Raw genomic sequence first — 15,492 nt, forward strand, 5'->3', positions numbered from 1 at the left:
GGCTACCAAGATCTCCACGACCATCTCCGCCTTCCAATCTCGCACATGTAACTAGCATCTACCATCAGTTTGTTCTCTATCTATTGTATCACCACTTATCTACATAAAACAATTAACAGGGTACTGCATATCTCCATCATTCGATCATCCTTCATATTCTTTCAAATCTTATTCAGCCAAGGAAAACCTCACTCCATTGAATCCAAACGAAATCAGAATTTCAATCGTGTCCATCAAACCGCATCACAAACGAAAATTCATACATTTTAAAACTCCTTTTGATTAATTTTCATTACCTTCCCATTTCAAAGCTCACAATAATCAATAAACAAATCCCATTCATCAACACAAAGAGTTTCAGATAAAAATTTGAGCATTTATATCTTTAATGCCAAAAAAACCGAAAAGAAATTTATTGGGAAAATCTTAAAATCAATCCATTAACAGATTCTAATAAAGAAGAAGATAATGAAGAGGATTTCAACATCGAAAACTGCATCAAAAATGAAAAATCATACCCTGTATCTCTTTTTTACACGAATGAAGACCCCAGGACCCATGAAATTTCAATGAAATTACCATCTCCATCCTTCGTCTTCTTCGTAGATTTCCAGATAAACAACAATCACCATTATCTCCAAGAGACTAATTAGGATGAAGATAAAAAAACCCAAATATGATTGTGAGGCGACCATCAGGCTGAATTCTTTTCTGATCAGACGACCACAAACAGTAGGGATCTTGATGAGATGTGATTCTTGTTGAGGTTTCATCCTTGTCATTTCCATATACTCCGATTAAAATATATGTGTTTGAGAGGATTGGAAGTACAAAAATGGCGTGGAGAGAGAGAGAGGGGGGGAGGGCATCGGCGGGGGTTGGGTGTGTAGGTTAGCACTTTTCTTTTCTCTTTTTATTTTAATAAATTATGTAAAATAATTTCAAAAAAAATTCAAAAAGAAATAAAAAGGGAAAAAAATTCATTTCAAGTTTACCAAGAACCAAAACCGAAGAAAATTCTTGATTTTGGACCTTCCGTGCAAGTTGAAAAAATTTTGAACTCTATCCAAAGTTTTTTGCAAATCATAGAGACTAATTTTGCAGTTTTGTCTTTATAATAATTATTACGATTATGTTTATTGGCTCATTATTTCTTTCCTATGTGAAGTTTAATTTGAGTCCAACTGGAACGCAACACCAAGAAAAGGTTGAAGATCTATGTATAGTAGATAGTGTAGTACACACTATTCTTAAATCAAAGAAATATTTTTTCAAATTAGTACTATAAAAGCAGTAATACAAGCAATATCAGGTCTTGCAGACTTGATAGAGGGATCCGAGAAAGAACATATATTTCAAAGGATATGATAAAAAACGATGACCATTCAAATAAGAAATGTATGTATATTATAGATAAAAACCATGTGCATGAAAAACTACCAACACTTGATTCTGGTATGCACTACACACACACACACACACACACACACATATATATATATATATATATATATATATATATATACAATTCAATGAAAATATGTAGTCAAGGAAAAGCATTGTGATCTTGGTACATTCAATTTATGGCATATGTGACATCCCCTATTTTTTAGAACCAAACAAAAACTTTTTCTTTATGCTTTGAAAAACCATAACATCTTTGTTTGTGTAAACTTCCAGTATAATAAAATATTTGTGGAAACTATTTTGTTTTATTAATATAACTTTGAGTAAAGATGTTGCTTCAAAATACAAAAATTATAAGGATGTCATAATCAATATACAACATAGTTACAACATAAAGACCTATGGTCATGAACTCTATTTCAAGTCTTTTCTTTAATCACTCAACATCTTATTCAAAACATTTAATAGTCTTAATACAACTACTTGTGACATATATAAACGGAGTGGGCCAGGTTGGGAAACCTAGTGACATACATAGGGTTTTCAATCCCATAATATTATTATGATAATAGTTTATAGTTATCAAAACCACAAAACCAACCGTTACCAACCAATATCATATAACCTAGATATCCTATATGGCAATTTATCCTTAATTATCCGCCTCGTCGATCCTCACATACTAACCCTACGCAACAACCTCATGAGATTTATGAAAAGGATCATTATGAACAACTAGTTGTTTTGGGGATTTCTTGGAAAAAGACAAAGATAAAAAAAAAGACAACAAATAAGAGTAATAGAGTACTCGAATGAATATATGATCTAGTTCCCTTGGATAGGTATAATTCATTAACATCACAGGACAATTAAGTCAGGGATGGTCATCAACACCCTTTAGATGGATTAGACTTTCCTAGCAGTGGTCCACAGACGCACCCTATCCAACAGTCAATTAGATAACTCAAACATACGTAGTAGTGGTCTGAGTCACAAAGCTCATTTGATCATCAAGAAAACACTGCCATACAAAGATCATCAAAATAAAATAAGGGGGAATACTAATATAGTGCTCTAGTATGCTCTTGTACCCTAACACATGATAAAGTCGAAAATGGACTTTGTACATAATAGTACTTCTGGCACATAATAGTACCCCGACATAAGTAGCACTTGAGAAATAGAACTCTACTCTCCGTTTCAATCTTATACACATACCAATATAAAACTACTCAATATCCAAAGTTAATTGAATAAAACATTCTTTTTTAAGTCTTAGGGTATTACTAACAAATCATAATATCCATAATCATCCTAACATTCATTCAATTTAATGAGATCTAATAATCCTTTAGATGTCTTAGTTTAAAACTTAAACTAGACTATAAACCTTGAATCAACTTTCATTACTACCCCTATTAAGACAACACTACCATAGTTCATGGTATATATCTAACACAAAATATCAAGTATTTAATATGTACTAATCTTTTTAAGTAATAATAATTTTCTTTAGATTATCATGTAATAATACCACATAATCACTTAACATATAATTAACCATATCCAGTTCACAATCTATATGTTATCAAATATACATTTGATAAATATTTTAGATAATAAACAATTAATTCACGAACAAACTTTGAACATATAATTAATACTTTCAAATAAATACTTTCTATTAAAATCACGTTCTTGAAAGTAATTATGCACTTACCTAATAAAAGGTAGAAGACTCGCAAAAAAGTTAGTTCATTGACTAACACTTCATTTTTCCCTTTTTAAATAACCTTACGAGATTGTCTAGAAAAAACGTAGAACTCCAAGGGCAGAACTTCGTCGTTGAGTCTTCCTTCTGAAAAATTCCTCTAGCGCTTCAGCTCTCAACTCACTATATTTAAACCAAAAGAAAGACATGTCAAATCACGAGGGACAAACTTGCTCAAGGATAAGAAGAGAAACACTCTTGAATCAATAGAATCGTGCAAGAAATATGAGAGCCTAAAGTCTCATATTTATAGTAAACAAATTTTCAAAAAGCACCCTTATAATTACTTAAACGAATAAACGAACCTTAATAATACTATTTTAAATAAATTTAATGATATTAATACTAAACTAATGTCGAAAGTATTCAATATTAGGCTTTTATCGACCGCATCATTGATACCTTTCTAATGACCTATATATATATATATATATATATATATATATATATATATATATATATATATATATATAGTAACGTCTTCATACAAAATTTGCTATTATAAATAGTAACTTCTTCATACAAAATCTTCTCCCAATGTTCTATATATCCCTGACTTTGTATCGACAAGTACTATAACTTTCATTTAAACTCTGTCAGCTAGTTCTTATTCTATTTCAATTTTACAAATCTCAATAGATTTCGCCGCATTTCAAAACTTAGGGACCAAGTTTTTCTTATATCCTTAACATACGAGCTCCGTTCCCGACTGCCTTTTTATCGACAGATACTTATTTACAATATCTTCAACTCTCATTTACATTGTTTTGGCTAACAATCACTCAATTTTAATTTCGATTTCTGTGTTGCATATTGTTGTACTGTGTCGCACTTGAAACTTTGAAAAATCATAACTTCCTCATATGAAGTCAGATTTTGGCGTTCTTTACATATACGAGTTCCTATTGTTGAGATCTACGACTTTCATTTAAATCACTTTGGCTAAAAAGCAACCTATCTCTGGCTCACTTTTTATTACGCATATTTTCGTATCCGTTTGAAAGCGAAACTTTAGGTAAATCATAACTTGCTCATACGGAGTCAGATTTAGGCGTTCTTTATAACCAAAGAATCATCTTCACAACTACTACAATTTTCGTTAAGATTATTTATTCCAAAATGTTTTATTTTTGAATGTTATTTTATTGCTTAACGATAAGTTTTATATTAAGGTTTCTACAAATATTATATAATCCTAATATTTTTACACTTAATGTGTACGCGATAATTATTTATTATCTCATAACACATATGATGAAAAATTATTTTAATTAACAATTTAAATTTTTCAATAAAATGTATAATTATTACCATTATACTCTAAACGTCTAGCCTAAATTGCAAGCATTAGATCATGATAGGTTCGGTCACCCATGATTAAAAATAATGTGAAGGATAATTGAGAATACACATGGGCATCCATTGAAGGACAAGAAGTTCTCTCAATCCAGCTACATAAGAGCACACACATTTTGTTCCCTTGCAAAATTAATTTTAAAACATTCTTTCAATGAAAGTTGAAAGGGAGTTACCTAGATTTCTTGAAAGAGTTAAAGGTGATATATATGGAGCGATTCATCCACCATCTGGACCATTTAGATACTTTATGTTACTGATTAATGCATCTGGCAAATGGTCTCGTGTTTTCCTATTTTTAACTTGTAATATGGCATTTGCAAAGTTTCTTGCTCGTATTATTTTTTAATGACACATTTCTTTGATTATACTATCAAAAGAGTGGGACTTAATAATGCTAGTAATTTACTTCATAAGCATTTAATGACTATTATATGCGTGTGGACATTTTATTAATCATCTAATTGCTCATGTAAATACACAAAATGATTTAGTTGAATCACTGATGAAACATCTCTAGCTAATAGTTAGACCATTAATAATGAGGACCAAACTTCCTATTTCTGTTGGGAGCCATGAAATCTTACATATTGGATCATTGGTATACATGAGGCCTAGTTCATATCATGTATATTCTCCCCTATAACTTGTTTTTGGTCAAGAGTCAAATATATCCCATCTGAGGATTTTTGGATGTGCAGTATATGTCCCTATTGCAACACTATAATGGAAAAAAATGGGTCCTCAAAGAAGGTTGAGAATATATGTTGGTTATGAGTCACTATCTGTTATAAGATATTGAACCTTTAACATGTTATATTTTTAAAGCACGCTTAGCTGATTGAATGTCAAAGACAAAATAACTTGGCTAAGTGGAAGGAGGCTATACAAGTTGAATTAAATTTTCTTAATAAGAGAATGGTTTTTGGGGCCATTATTCTCACACCTGGATTCTTAAAACCATTAGGGTATAGACAGATCTCCGTACGAAAAAGAAATCATAAAGACGAAAATATAAGGTACAAGGCTAGGCTTATGGTTCAATGTTTCTCTCAAAGACCTAGAAATGATTATAGGAAAACTTATTCTCCTATAATGGATGCAACAACTTTTAGACATTTAATCAACATGTCACTTTTTAAAAATTTAGAAATGCATCTTATGGATGTTGTTACAGCTTACCTGTATAGATTACTTGATAGTGATATCTATATGAAAATCGCTGAAACATTAAATGCAAAACCTAAAGAAATGTATTCTATAAAATTACTAGGGCTAAAGGAATTTGGATGCATGTTGTACAATTGATTAAACGATTATTTAACAAGTAAATGTTATAAAAGTAACACTATTTATGCGTGCGTATTTATTAAGAAAACAACATCTAGTTATGTGATCATAAGTATCTACGGTGAATGATCTAGATATCATTGGAATGAATAAAAGAATCCTTGAAGTGATAGAACTTTTAAAGAATGAATTTGAAATGAAAGACCTTGGAAAAACCAATCCTTTAACCACCCCAACGGTTGTTAGATCATTAAATATTGAAAAATATCTATTTCGTCCGCGCAAAGAAAATGAAGAAGTTCTTAGTCTAGAAGAATCATATCTAAATGCAATCGGGGCTTTTATATCTTACACATATACTAGATTCGGCATTTCTTTCGTTGTAAACTTGCTATTAGGGTTCAATTCATCCCCTACAAGAAGACATTGGAATAGGATCAAGCATATCTTTCGATCACTTATAGGAGCTACTAATTTAGGGTTATTTTGTCCTAATAATTCACCACAAAACTTGATTGGTTATGCAGATGCATGCTATTTATCTGAACCTCATAAACCTAGGTCTTAGATTGGATGCATATTCATGAATGAAGGTACCGTAATTTCCCGACGTTCTAAAAAACAAACACTTGTTGCCGCATCCTAAAATGATGCCGAAGTAACTAGATTAAATGAAACTAGTAGAGAATGTACATGGTTAAGAACTTAAGATTGATGAGAGAACTCATTTTATCTTCATGTCGATTAGATAATGATAAATTTCATCTTTAATTTATGAAACTCAACATGTGTCACTCAATTAAAGAAAGATGTATCAAAAGCAAGAAGGCAAAACATATACCTTCAAAGTTTTTTAGTACATTCCAGAGATTATAAAATATCAAAGGTTGAGATATAATATGTTCAATCCAAAAAACAATGTTTCAAACCTCTTCATGAAATTATGTCATACTGCAATCTTCAGAAAACATATGCATGACATCTGAATATGACATGTGCATAGTATATAATGTTAAATATGTCTCAATAAGGGAGAGTCAACTATATGCTCTATTCTTTTTCCCTTCATTAAAGTTTTTTCTCAGTAAGTTTTCTTTAACAAAGTTTTTCATGAAGCAAATACTTCAAGTTTGAACTCAGTTTAAAAAAAATCATTATTCAATGGGAAGTGTTATAAAATCTATCAAAATTATTAAGAGTAGACAAAGCATGTGGATGAACAATTTTTACCCGTTGAATAATTTATTTTACATTTAAAGTTACTATGTTGATGGCGTATAAACATAATCGTATGTAGTGTATATATCCATCAAATGTGAAAAATAGAAGACATATCATCTTAAATACAATCATCAAAGTGTTCAAGATCTCTCAAGTTTCATTCTTTCTTTAATAATGCTTGAATTTGGTTTTAATTAAATTGAATTTATCACAAACATCTGAAGTAACAGATGTAAACAAACAAACTAACACGTGACTAACTGCTATTGTAACAGAATATAACTACCATGATGTGAATTCCTATAATACCCTCTTCATACTTTTAATATAAAGAACTTTTGAAAGATCGAGGAACAAGGTACGTGATGGGCCAGTGTTAATTAGCAGTTAAAAGTGGCGATCTGGAATTCTCTTTATATATTCATTTTAATACGCGTTTTTAAAATATACATGTATTATTACCCAATCTGGAATTTTTTTTTTTTCACGACATGTTTACAAAAATTATTGAAGAACTGATTTATAATCCTTATTGTTTTTACATTGTATCTCATTGGTTCAAATCACGAGGGAGGATAATCAATCAACTCCTCTTAAATCAAAAAGAATACATATATACACACACTAAATGATCTAGAAGCTCCATAAAGACTCATCACCACAAAATTCCACGTCTTCCCCATAATTGCCATACCCCACCGTCTGAGGAGGCGCAACCATCAGTCCCTCCGCCATGCTGGCAAAAAACTCCGGCATCTCAAAAACATCATCTTCATCCACGTAAAACAGAATTTCCGGCAACTCCACCGTTTCCAAAATCTCCACCACATCCTCCGTGTATCTAAACGCCTCCGCCGCTTCTGCAGCTGCCTTTTGTATATCTACAATACTGCTAGACTTCGGGACCGGCAACCGCCACACAGAATCAGCAAAATTCAAACACGCCCGTCGTCCCCTGAAGGCAAACGCCGCCACATCATGAGCTCTTGCTGCCATTACAGCAGTAGGATGTGTCCCTAACCACACCCTCAACTTATTATTCGGCTCTCTTAACTCACAAACCCACTTCCCGTTATCCCTCATTCTCACTCCCCTGTACACCGGGTGTCGAGTCTCCCTAAACTTCTTCCTTCCGGCCTTCTTCTTCGGGTTCAGTGAAGCCAGCATCACTTGTGATTCTGCAGCGGCGTTCAATACGGCGGTTGTGCTGCAGTTTGAGGTCAAAATGCGTACTAAGGGAATACTTTCCGATAATAATGCATCCATTTGTTTGCAGGTTATGAGTGAAGGAATGGTTTGTTGTTGGTAGTTGTGAATGAATTTATGTGATTCATAAGCAAATATCGAGATGCATATATAGACATTTCTAGAGTGTGTGGAGTGTGTGGACTGATGGTGAGGTTAGAGAGTAGAGACGATGTGGAGGAAAGCTGTGGAAGAAAGGAGGCCCATAATAGTTTAGTTTGTTTTTCACGCGGAGATATTTTACATATATAGTAAATTACAAATTTGGTCCCTCAAGTATTGGATAAATACGGTTTGAGTCATATATAGACATCTGTTGTGGAAGTATTGCATAAGAGTTTTGGTAAAACAAAATATATCGAATTTAATGACATCTTACATTCCCCTTCTCTTTTATTTCTTGAATTTTTATTTTATTTAAATAAAGTTACTTCGTAACCTGTTAAAGTAGTCTTTTGTGTTGTTATTTTTATGTTCCAAAAAGTATTTTTACTTTAGCCAATATTTTAAGTTTGTTTGGATTTTAGTGATTAAATTTGATGAACATTCCTTTAATCCGTTAAATCCTTGTCAAATAATTATTTTGTTTTTCTATTTTTCATTTTGTATTATTAGAGGGAATTATAATTTTGGTCCCGTGGTTTTTATTAATCTACAAGTTTAAAACCAAGTCTTCAAAAATTAACATATTTTTATGGTATTTTCAATAGTTGCAATGTGTAGTGTTGAAGCAACCAATAACATAAAATTTAGTCATTAGCTCACTAAATTTTTAATTGCACATAATTAATCATTAAACTTTTGTTTTTTGTTCTATTATACCATTGATACCGGTGATTGTCGATTACTAATAGCGTAACTCACAAAAACTCTCTAATACCCAATTAGGCAGAGAGGAATACAATATATAGAATAGAAAACTTCCAAATACACCCTTAGACAATAACAAAATAAACACAGCTAGCTAATCATGTCTAATATCCCCCTTCAAGCGGAACAGTGGTGGACCAATGGTGAGCAAGTTACGGAAGAACTCAAACTGATGGCGGGGAAGACTTTTGGTAAAGATGTCAGCCACCTGGAGCTTGCTGAATACAAATTTGGTATGAAGTTTCCCAGAAGAAACGAGCTCCAAAATGAAATGGTAATCGAGTTCAATATGCTTCGCACGCTTGTGGTAAATCGGATTATGAGTAAGAAATAACACACTTTTGTTGTCGCATAGGAGCGTGGGACGAACAAATGGGAGAGCATGGAGTTCTTGAAGTAGATGGGTAATACAAATGAGTTCAACAACGGTATTTGCCATGGCCCGATATTCGGATTCAGAGCTGGAGCGAGAGATGGTAGGTTGCTTCTTGGCACTCCAGGAAATAAGGTTGTCACCGAGGAAGATATAGTAGCCATAGGTGGAGCGTCGGGTGTCAAGACAACGAGCCCAATCAACATCAGAGTACCTGAGAAGTGGTGATGGAGAATTTCGGTGAGAGAAAGTTAGGTCGAAGGACATGGTGCCCTTGACATACCGAAGAATACGTTTGACACTCTGAAAATGGGAGAGAGTCGGAGCCTGAAGGAGAATAACAACCCGTTGATCAGCGGATTGCCAGGCAGCAAATTCCGGGTTTGGAGTTGATTTTCCATTAGTGATTAATGTAGGCGGCGGTGCAGAGGAGGTGCCATCAACGAAGGGCATCAAGTTCTAATAAGAGAGAAGGGGAAGAATTTGGTTCTTCCATAGCAGGTAGTTTGAAGGTGTGAGACGATTGGAGATGAGATGAAGAACTGTATTCATGGAGAGGAGGGAATCATAAGATGAACTAGCTATGTAGAAGATGAAGATGAGAAGGAAGGAACAGAAGAGGAGAAGAGGAACGGTTAGGGCTCTGATACCATAAGAGCGTAACTCACAAAAACTCTTTGATGCCCAATTAGGCAGAGAGGAATGCAATATATAGAATAAAAAGGTTACAAATACACCCTTAGACAATAACAAAATAAACACAACTAGCTAATCATGTCTAATAATTACCAACCCTTGTAGAATCCATGTCACCGGTTGTGTCCATGTAATCGATAGTATATTAGAACAAAAAAAAAGGTTGTTGGTCAATTGGATACAATTATATAAGTTTAGTAACTTAAAAAACAAATAATATATTATTGGTTGAAATTTATGACATTTTCATAAAGAATATTAAAAAACTTTTATACACCATTTATATATGAAAAATCTTTGATTTTATCTCAAATTATTTGTCTTAAAAATATTCAAACCAATGATAAGATAATGAAGATCTTTTTCAGCAAGAAATTTTCATTTCTCTAATTTTGTTGTTAAACTCATATAACTATTTCTATGACTTAACAATTTATATATAATGAATTGTTTAGGAAAAGAAACGATGTAATAAACAAAATAATTTTTAATATGTTTGAATATATATATATATATATATATATATATATATATATATATATATATATATATATAATGCGTAAATTGTCTTAAACATAATTATATGGGTTTAATAATAAAATTAGAAGAGAATTGAAAAATTCTCGATGAAAGAGATCTTAAGTGTCTTATGGCTGATTTGAATAATTTTTCGACAAATTGAGGCAAAATCAAAGATTTTGGATAAATAAACGGTGCTTATTTTATTTTTTATTTTTTTGATATTTTCTACGAGAATATCATAAAATGATAACAAATAACATTTTATTTGATTTTTAACTTACTAAGCTTATATAATTGTATCTAGTTGACCAATAAACTTTTTTCTTGTCGGTTCTATTATATTATCGATTACGTGGACATAATCGATAAGTTGGACTTCATGTGTGTTGGTAACCAACTGTCATCGATATCAATGGTATGATAGAACCAAAAAAAAGTTTGATCGTTAATTGGGTGCAATTAAAATTTCAGAGACCTAATGGGTAAATTTTGTATTATTGGTTGCTATTTTGGATCATTTCCTTCATGAAGTTATTACCATATCAAAAATCTATTAAATGAGATTATGCACCCATCACATAAGAGTAATTTTGTCGTTTTAATTTCTCATTCTACTCTCAGTGACCAACCGCTATTACGAATTTTTAACTACTAGAATAATAGGTATCAACTCACATAAGAGAAATTCGTCACTAAAGGCCATTAGTGACATATCAACAACAAAATCAGACCGCCAGAAAAACATTGGTGGCGACCGGATTAACAAGGGACGTAATGATATATTAGATTGTCGCAAAACGCCTTGGAATTAGGTGGCTTCTATCACACTTTTGTTGCTAATTTTCGTTGTTGATTATTAGTAATTAAACAATTTTCTGTTTTTAATCCTATCAACTTATATAATTTACGAAACACTACTAGGTATTGAATTTGTTGCGATTCCATAACAATAATTCACGAATAAAATTCCAATTTTGCACAGTAAAATCAAAACATGAACACTCGACTACCGAAATAAATATTAATATTCGACTAGCAAAATAAAGATTTAGGTTCGACTTCAAAGTATTGAAACCAAAATACAAAAATCAAAAGTGTCAAAATCTAACTAAATACGGGGGTTATTTCTTAGGTAAGCCTTAGGTTTTCATTATACATCTTTGCGATTTCATTTTTTATTTTGGTCTTAATCTCTTCATGTTCCACCTTAAGCTCCTCCTTTATCTCCTTACTAATATGATCAACAATAACATACAAAGAAATAATAACAAAGTTTACACTTTCTAAAGATTAATGCATATCATTCAATTAATAACAACATACTTTTAACATGAAAAACAAACTATAGTCCATGCAATTTGAAATAAATGATCAAAGTCTCCCATTATGTTAATAAAACAAGACATGAAATCAGACACTAACTCATATCTATAGTCCACATAGAGTGAGATAGCCTCAAGATCAGCGCCAAAATGAATAGCCTGTATGAAAATGAAAGTGAAAGGGTAGGGCTGACTCTATCTTTTGCAAAACTAAGCAAGGGCTTAGAGCCTCCAATTCCAAATGGCCTCCAGTTTAAAAGCTTATTCTGTTATATATATATATATATATATATATATATATATATATATATATATATATATATATATATATATAGGGTTACAAAGACAAGTTGAAGCTTTCTTTGGTGTTAAAAACATTGGTTTATAAAATTAAATGTCTCAAGTTTATAACTGTTTGCTTACTTGGAGGATCCAAATATTTTTATTTGGTTAGAGCTTCTAAACTGGTTGAGTCGTCCCTATGAAAGGGGTACAAAAGTAATTTAGATGTCTTGAAAATGATATAGCATAAGTGAAGATTGATAAAAAATAATAATAATAACAAACTTAACATGTAAGGTTCTTATGTAGTTCACAAGGTCATGCAAAGACCAAAATTTTGGTCTCTAATGAAATTTCGCTAACTAGGAATGGCATGATCATTGTGTTCTTCTGTATACTTATTCCTATATAATTTTTGATATAGCCAATTAGTACCTGACTGGTAATTACATCATTAGGTCTAGTATTAGTATGCAACTTTTCATGCCATTCCTCCCTTTGTAGTGAATCTTATTAATATTTCGCACAAGCAACATAATATTAGCTTTATGGAAATATATTTAGGAAAAAAATTTGAAGAACTTATGTATATCTGCACAACTAGAGTTTCACAAATGTGTTGACCAGCATCCTTTTCACCTCCACGTCCAACATTTGACATGATTATAGAAAGATGTTCACTATATTGTCAATAACTACTAAAAAGATAAAACTCAATAACTTTACTTCATGGTAACACCATAGAAACAACAAAAACTTACTAAAATCTCTCTCTCAAAAAGTTTATGTCATTTTGTTCAGAACACCAATGACACTATGTTCTTTTATGCCATTAGATATTACATATGCCTTATAACTAATTTGGTGTTCCCTCCTCGACTATGTGTTAACAAGCTTGTGCCGAGAACATCGTTTATTTTTATTTGATTAAAATATGCAGATTAATCCATTAGAAATTATGACTTAATATTTTGCAAGCCAACAAAGTCACCTATTAGTATGTTTGAAAAAATCCCAGTGAACTTTTTTTCTTTGAATATTCAAGGGGATGATAAAGTGGAGAAAATAAAATGGGTTAGAGAATTGCTAGCAACAATTATATCAATTTCGTTAGAAGATGAAGGGGTTCAAGTGGTGATGGATTTTCTTTCATGTCCAATAAGTTTTTTTTAGAAGGTGGAACTCCTTATAGGGTACCAATGTAAAATTATTCGCAAAATATTAGCTAATCGCCTTAGTTCTATATTTCATGTTGGTTAGTACTAAGTGATAGATATCAAACTGATGATGCCTTGGTTCTTAAAGAAGAAATTAATGAACAAGAAAGATACAAGGGAGAACACAAGAATAAAAGAAAACGAAAGAACTTTGACGATTACTTTATTCTTAAAACCTATTAAAACAAATGGGTATAGCCCCTTATTTATACTAAAAGTAATAGACTTTTACTCTAATACAAACTCTTGAAAGAAACTTAAAATACTAATAAAAAGGAAACTTTTCTATTGCTTTTCAAACAACCGATTAACCCAACAATCACCTCCATAATCAGTTTAGTCAAACCACTTGTTCAAAACACTATCGATTCCTCTTCGATTAGACCCACTTCTTCCTTTTCCCATTTAGGACACTCGTTTTTATAGTGACCAAGCTCACCACATTTGTAACATCTAACGTGACTTTTATCCCGGACACGTTCATTACCATCTCGACTTTTCTCGGACCCCGACCTCTTCCCCGGCCACGTCCAAAGTCATCCCGATTTGTACGTCCATTGCCACAATGCTTAAAAACATGTGATATTTCCTCACTAGCCAACAATAACCCACATTGAGTGTCCTTCACTCTCTCGGTTCCTCTTATATGCTCCTCGGATGTCTTCAATCTACCAACCGCTTCTTTAAATAACATTGAATCCAACTCGAAACATTGTTCTATTGAAGCCACGATTTGAAGAAATGACTTAGGCATCGAATCTAGTAACCCTTTTACCAAATCACCTTCTTCAAGCTCATATCCAAGACTCCTTGCTTTTGACGCTAAACCGGATAATTTCGTCACAAAATCATCAACCGTTTCACCCTCCTTCATGCACAAACATTCAAGCTCTCTCTTTAACATTGCAAGCCGAGCCATTCTCACCCGCTCCACTCTCAAATACTGTGTTTTTAGCTCATCCCACACTTTCTTTGGTTCGGTGTAACTTGACATTTGCAACACAATGTCTTCGGGTAACGCTTGAAAACAAAAGCAAGAACTTGTTTTGACTTTTTTTGATCCGATGTTTCACCCGCCTTTGGTTCGACCGTCTCCCATATGTCGTGTGCATCCATAATCGACTTGAATTTGACCGCCCACACCGGATAATTCATTGGAGTCAAAACCGGAGCTTGATAAGTTATCGAACCTCCTTCTTTAACCAACGACATCCTTTTCTCCTTAACCCCGACTTCTTTAATCAAGCTTGTTCCGAGAGCACTCTCCCATCGGACAACAAGACAAGGTCATGACCACCTTTACTGTCTTCCATTACCTGTAAAACGAACTGATTCAAAGTCACCCGCTTTGACGTCTTCTCATTCGTTTACTCCGCGCCTCCGGTTAGTCTATCACAAGGCCGATAAGAAACCAGGGTTGCTTTGTAATCAACCTCGAATCACACCCCTTTCAACGAAACTGCTTTGATACCAAGTGTGAGATATCAAACTGATGATGACTTTGTTCCTAAGGAAGAAATTAATGAACAAGAAATATACAAGGGAAAACAGAAGAATAAAAGAAAACGAAAGAACATTGACGATTACTTTATTCTTAAAACCTATTAAAACTAATAGGTACAACCCCTTATTTATACTAAAACTAATAGAGTTTTACTCTAATACAAACTCTTGAAAGAAACTTAAAATACTAAAAAAAAAGGAAACTTTTCTATTACTTTTCAAACAACCGATTAACCCAACACTCAACAGTCTGTATTTGTTAAAGGACAGGAGATTTTTGACGGCCATATGATCATGAATTAAGTAATTTCACGGTGTAAGTCTAATAATAAAAAAGTTATACTGTTTAATGTTGAATTTTAGCACGTATAAGATTCTATATGATAGGATTTTTTGGATGAGGTACTTGATAGGTGT

General features: G+C 32.5%; 1 protein-coding gene and 1 pseudogene across 1 annotated transcript; both read right to left on the reverse strand.

Annotated features, from left to right (window-relative positions):
- Nucleotides 1–7,539: 7,539 nt before the first annotated feature.
- On the reverse strand, nucleotides 7,540–8,448 carry LOC145014919 (dehydration-responsive element-binding protein 1B pseudogene; annotated as a pseudogene).
- Nucleotides 8,449–13,951: 5,503 nt separating this feature from the next.
- On the reverse strand, nucleotides 13,952–14,784 carry LOC145016367 (uncharacterized). Its single transcript, XM_078974708.1, has 2 exons — nucleotides 14,646–14,784; nucleotides 13,952–14,592 (listed from the first exon to the last, which is right to left on the reverse strand). The coding sequence occupies exons 1-2, from the start codon at nucleotides 14,782–14,784 to the stop codon at nucleotides 13,952–13,954; spliced, it is 780 nt and encodes a 259-aa protein (XP_078830834.1).
- Nucleotides 14,785–15,492: the final 708 nt, after the last annotated feature.

The sequence above is a fragment of the Lactuca saligna genome, chromosome 9 (assembly GCF_052625555.1).
Source record: "Lactuca saligna cultivar CGN05327 chromosome 9, ASM5262555v1, whole genome shotgun sequence".
Classification (NCBI taxonomy): Eukaryota; Viridiplantae; Streptophyta; class Magnoliopsida; order Asterales; family Asteraceae; genus Lactuca; species Lactuca saligna.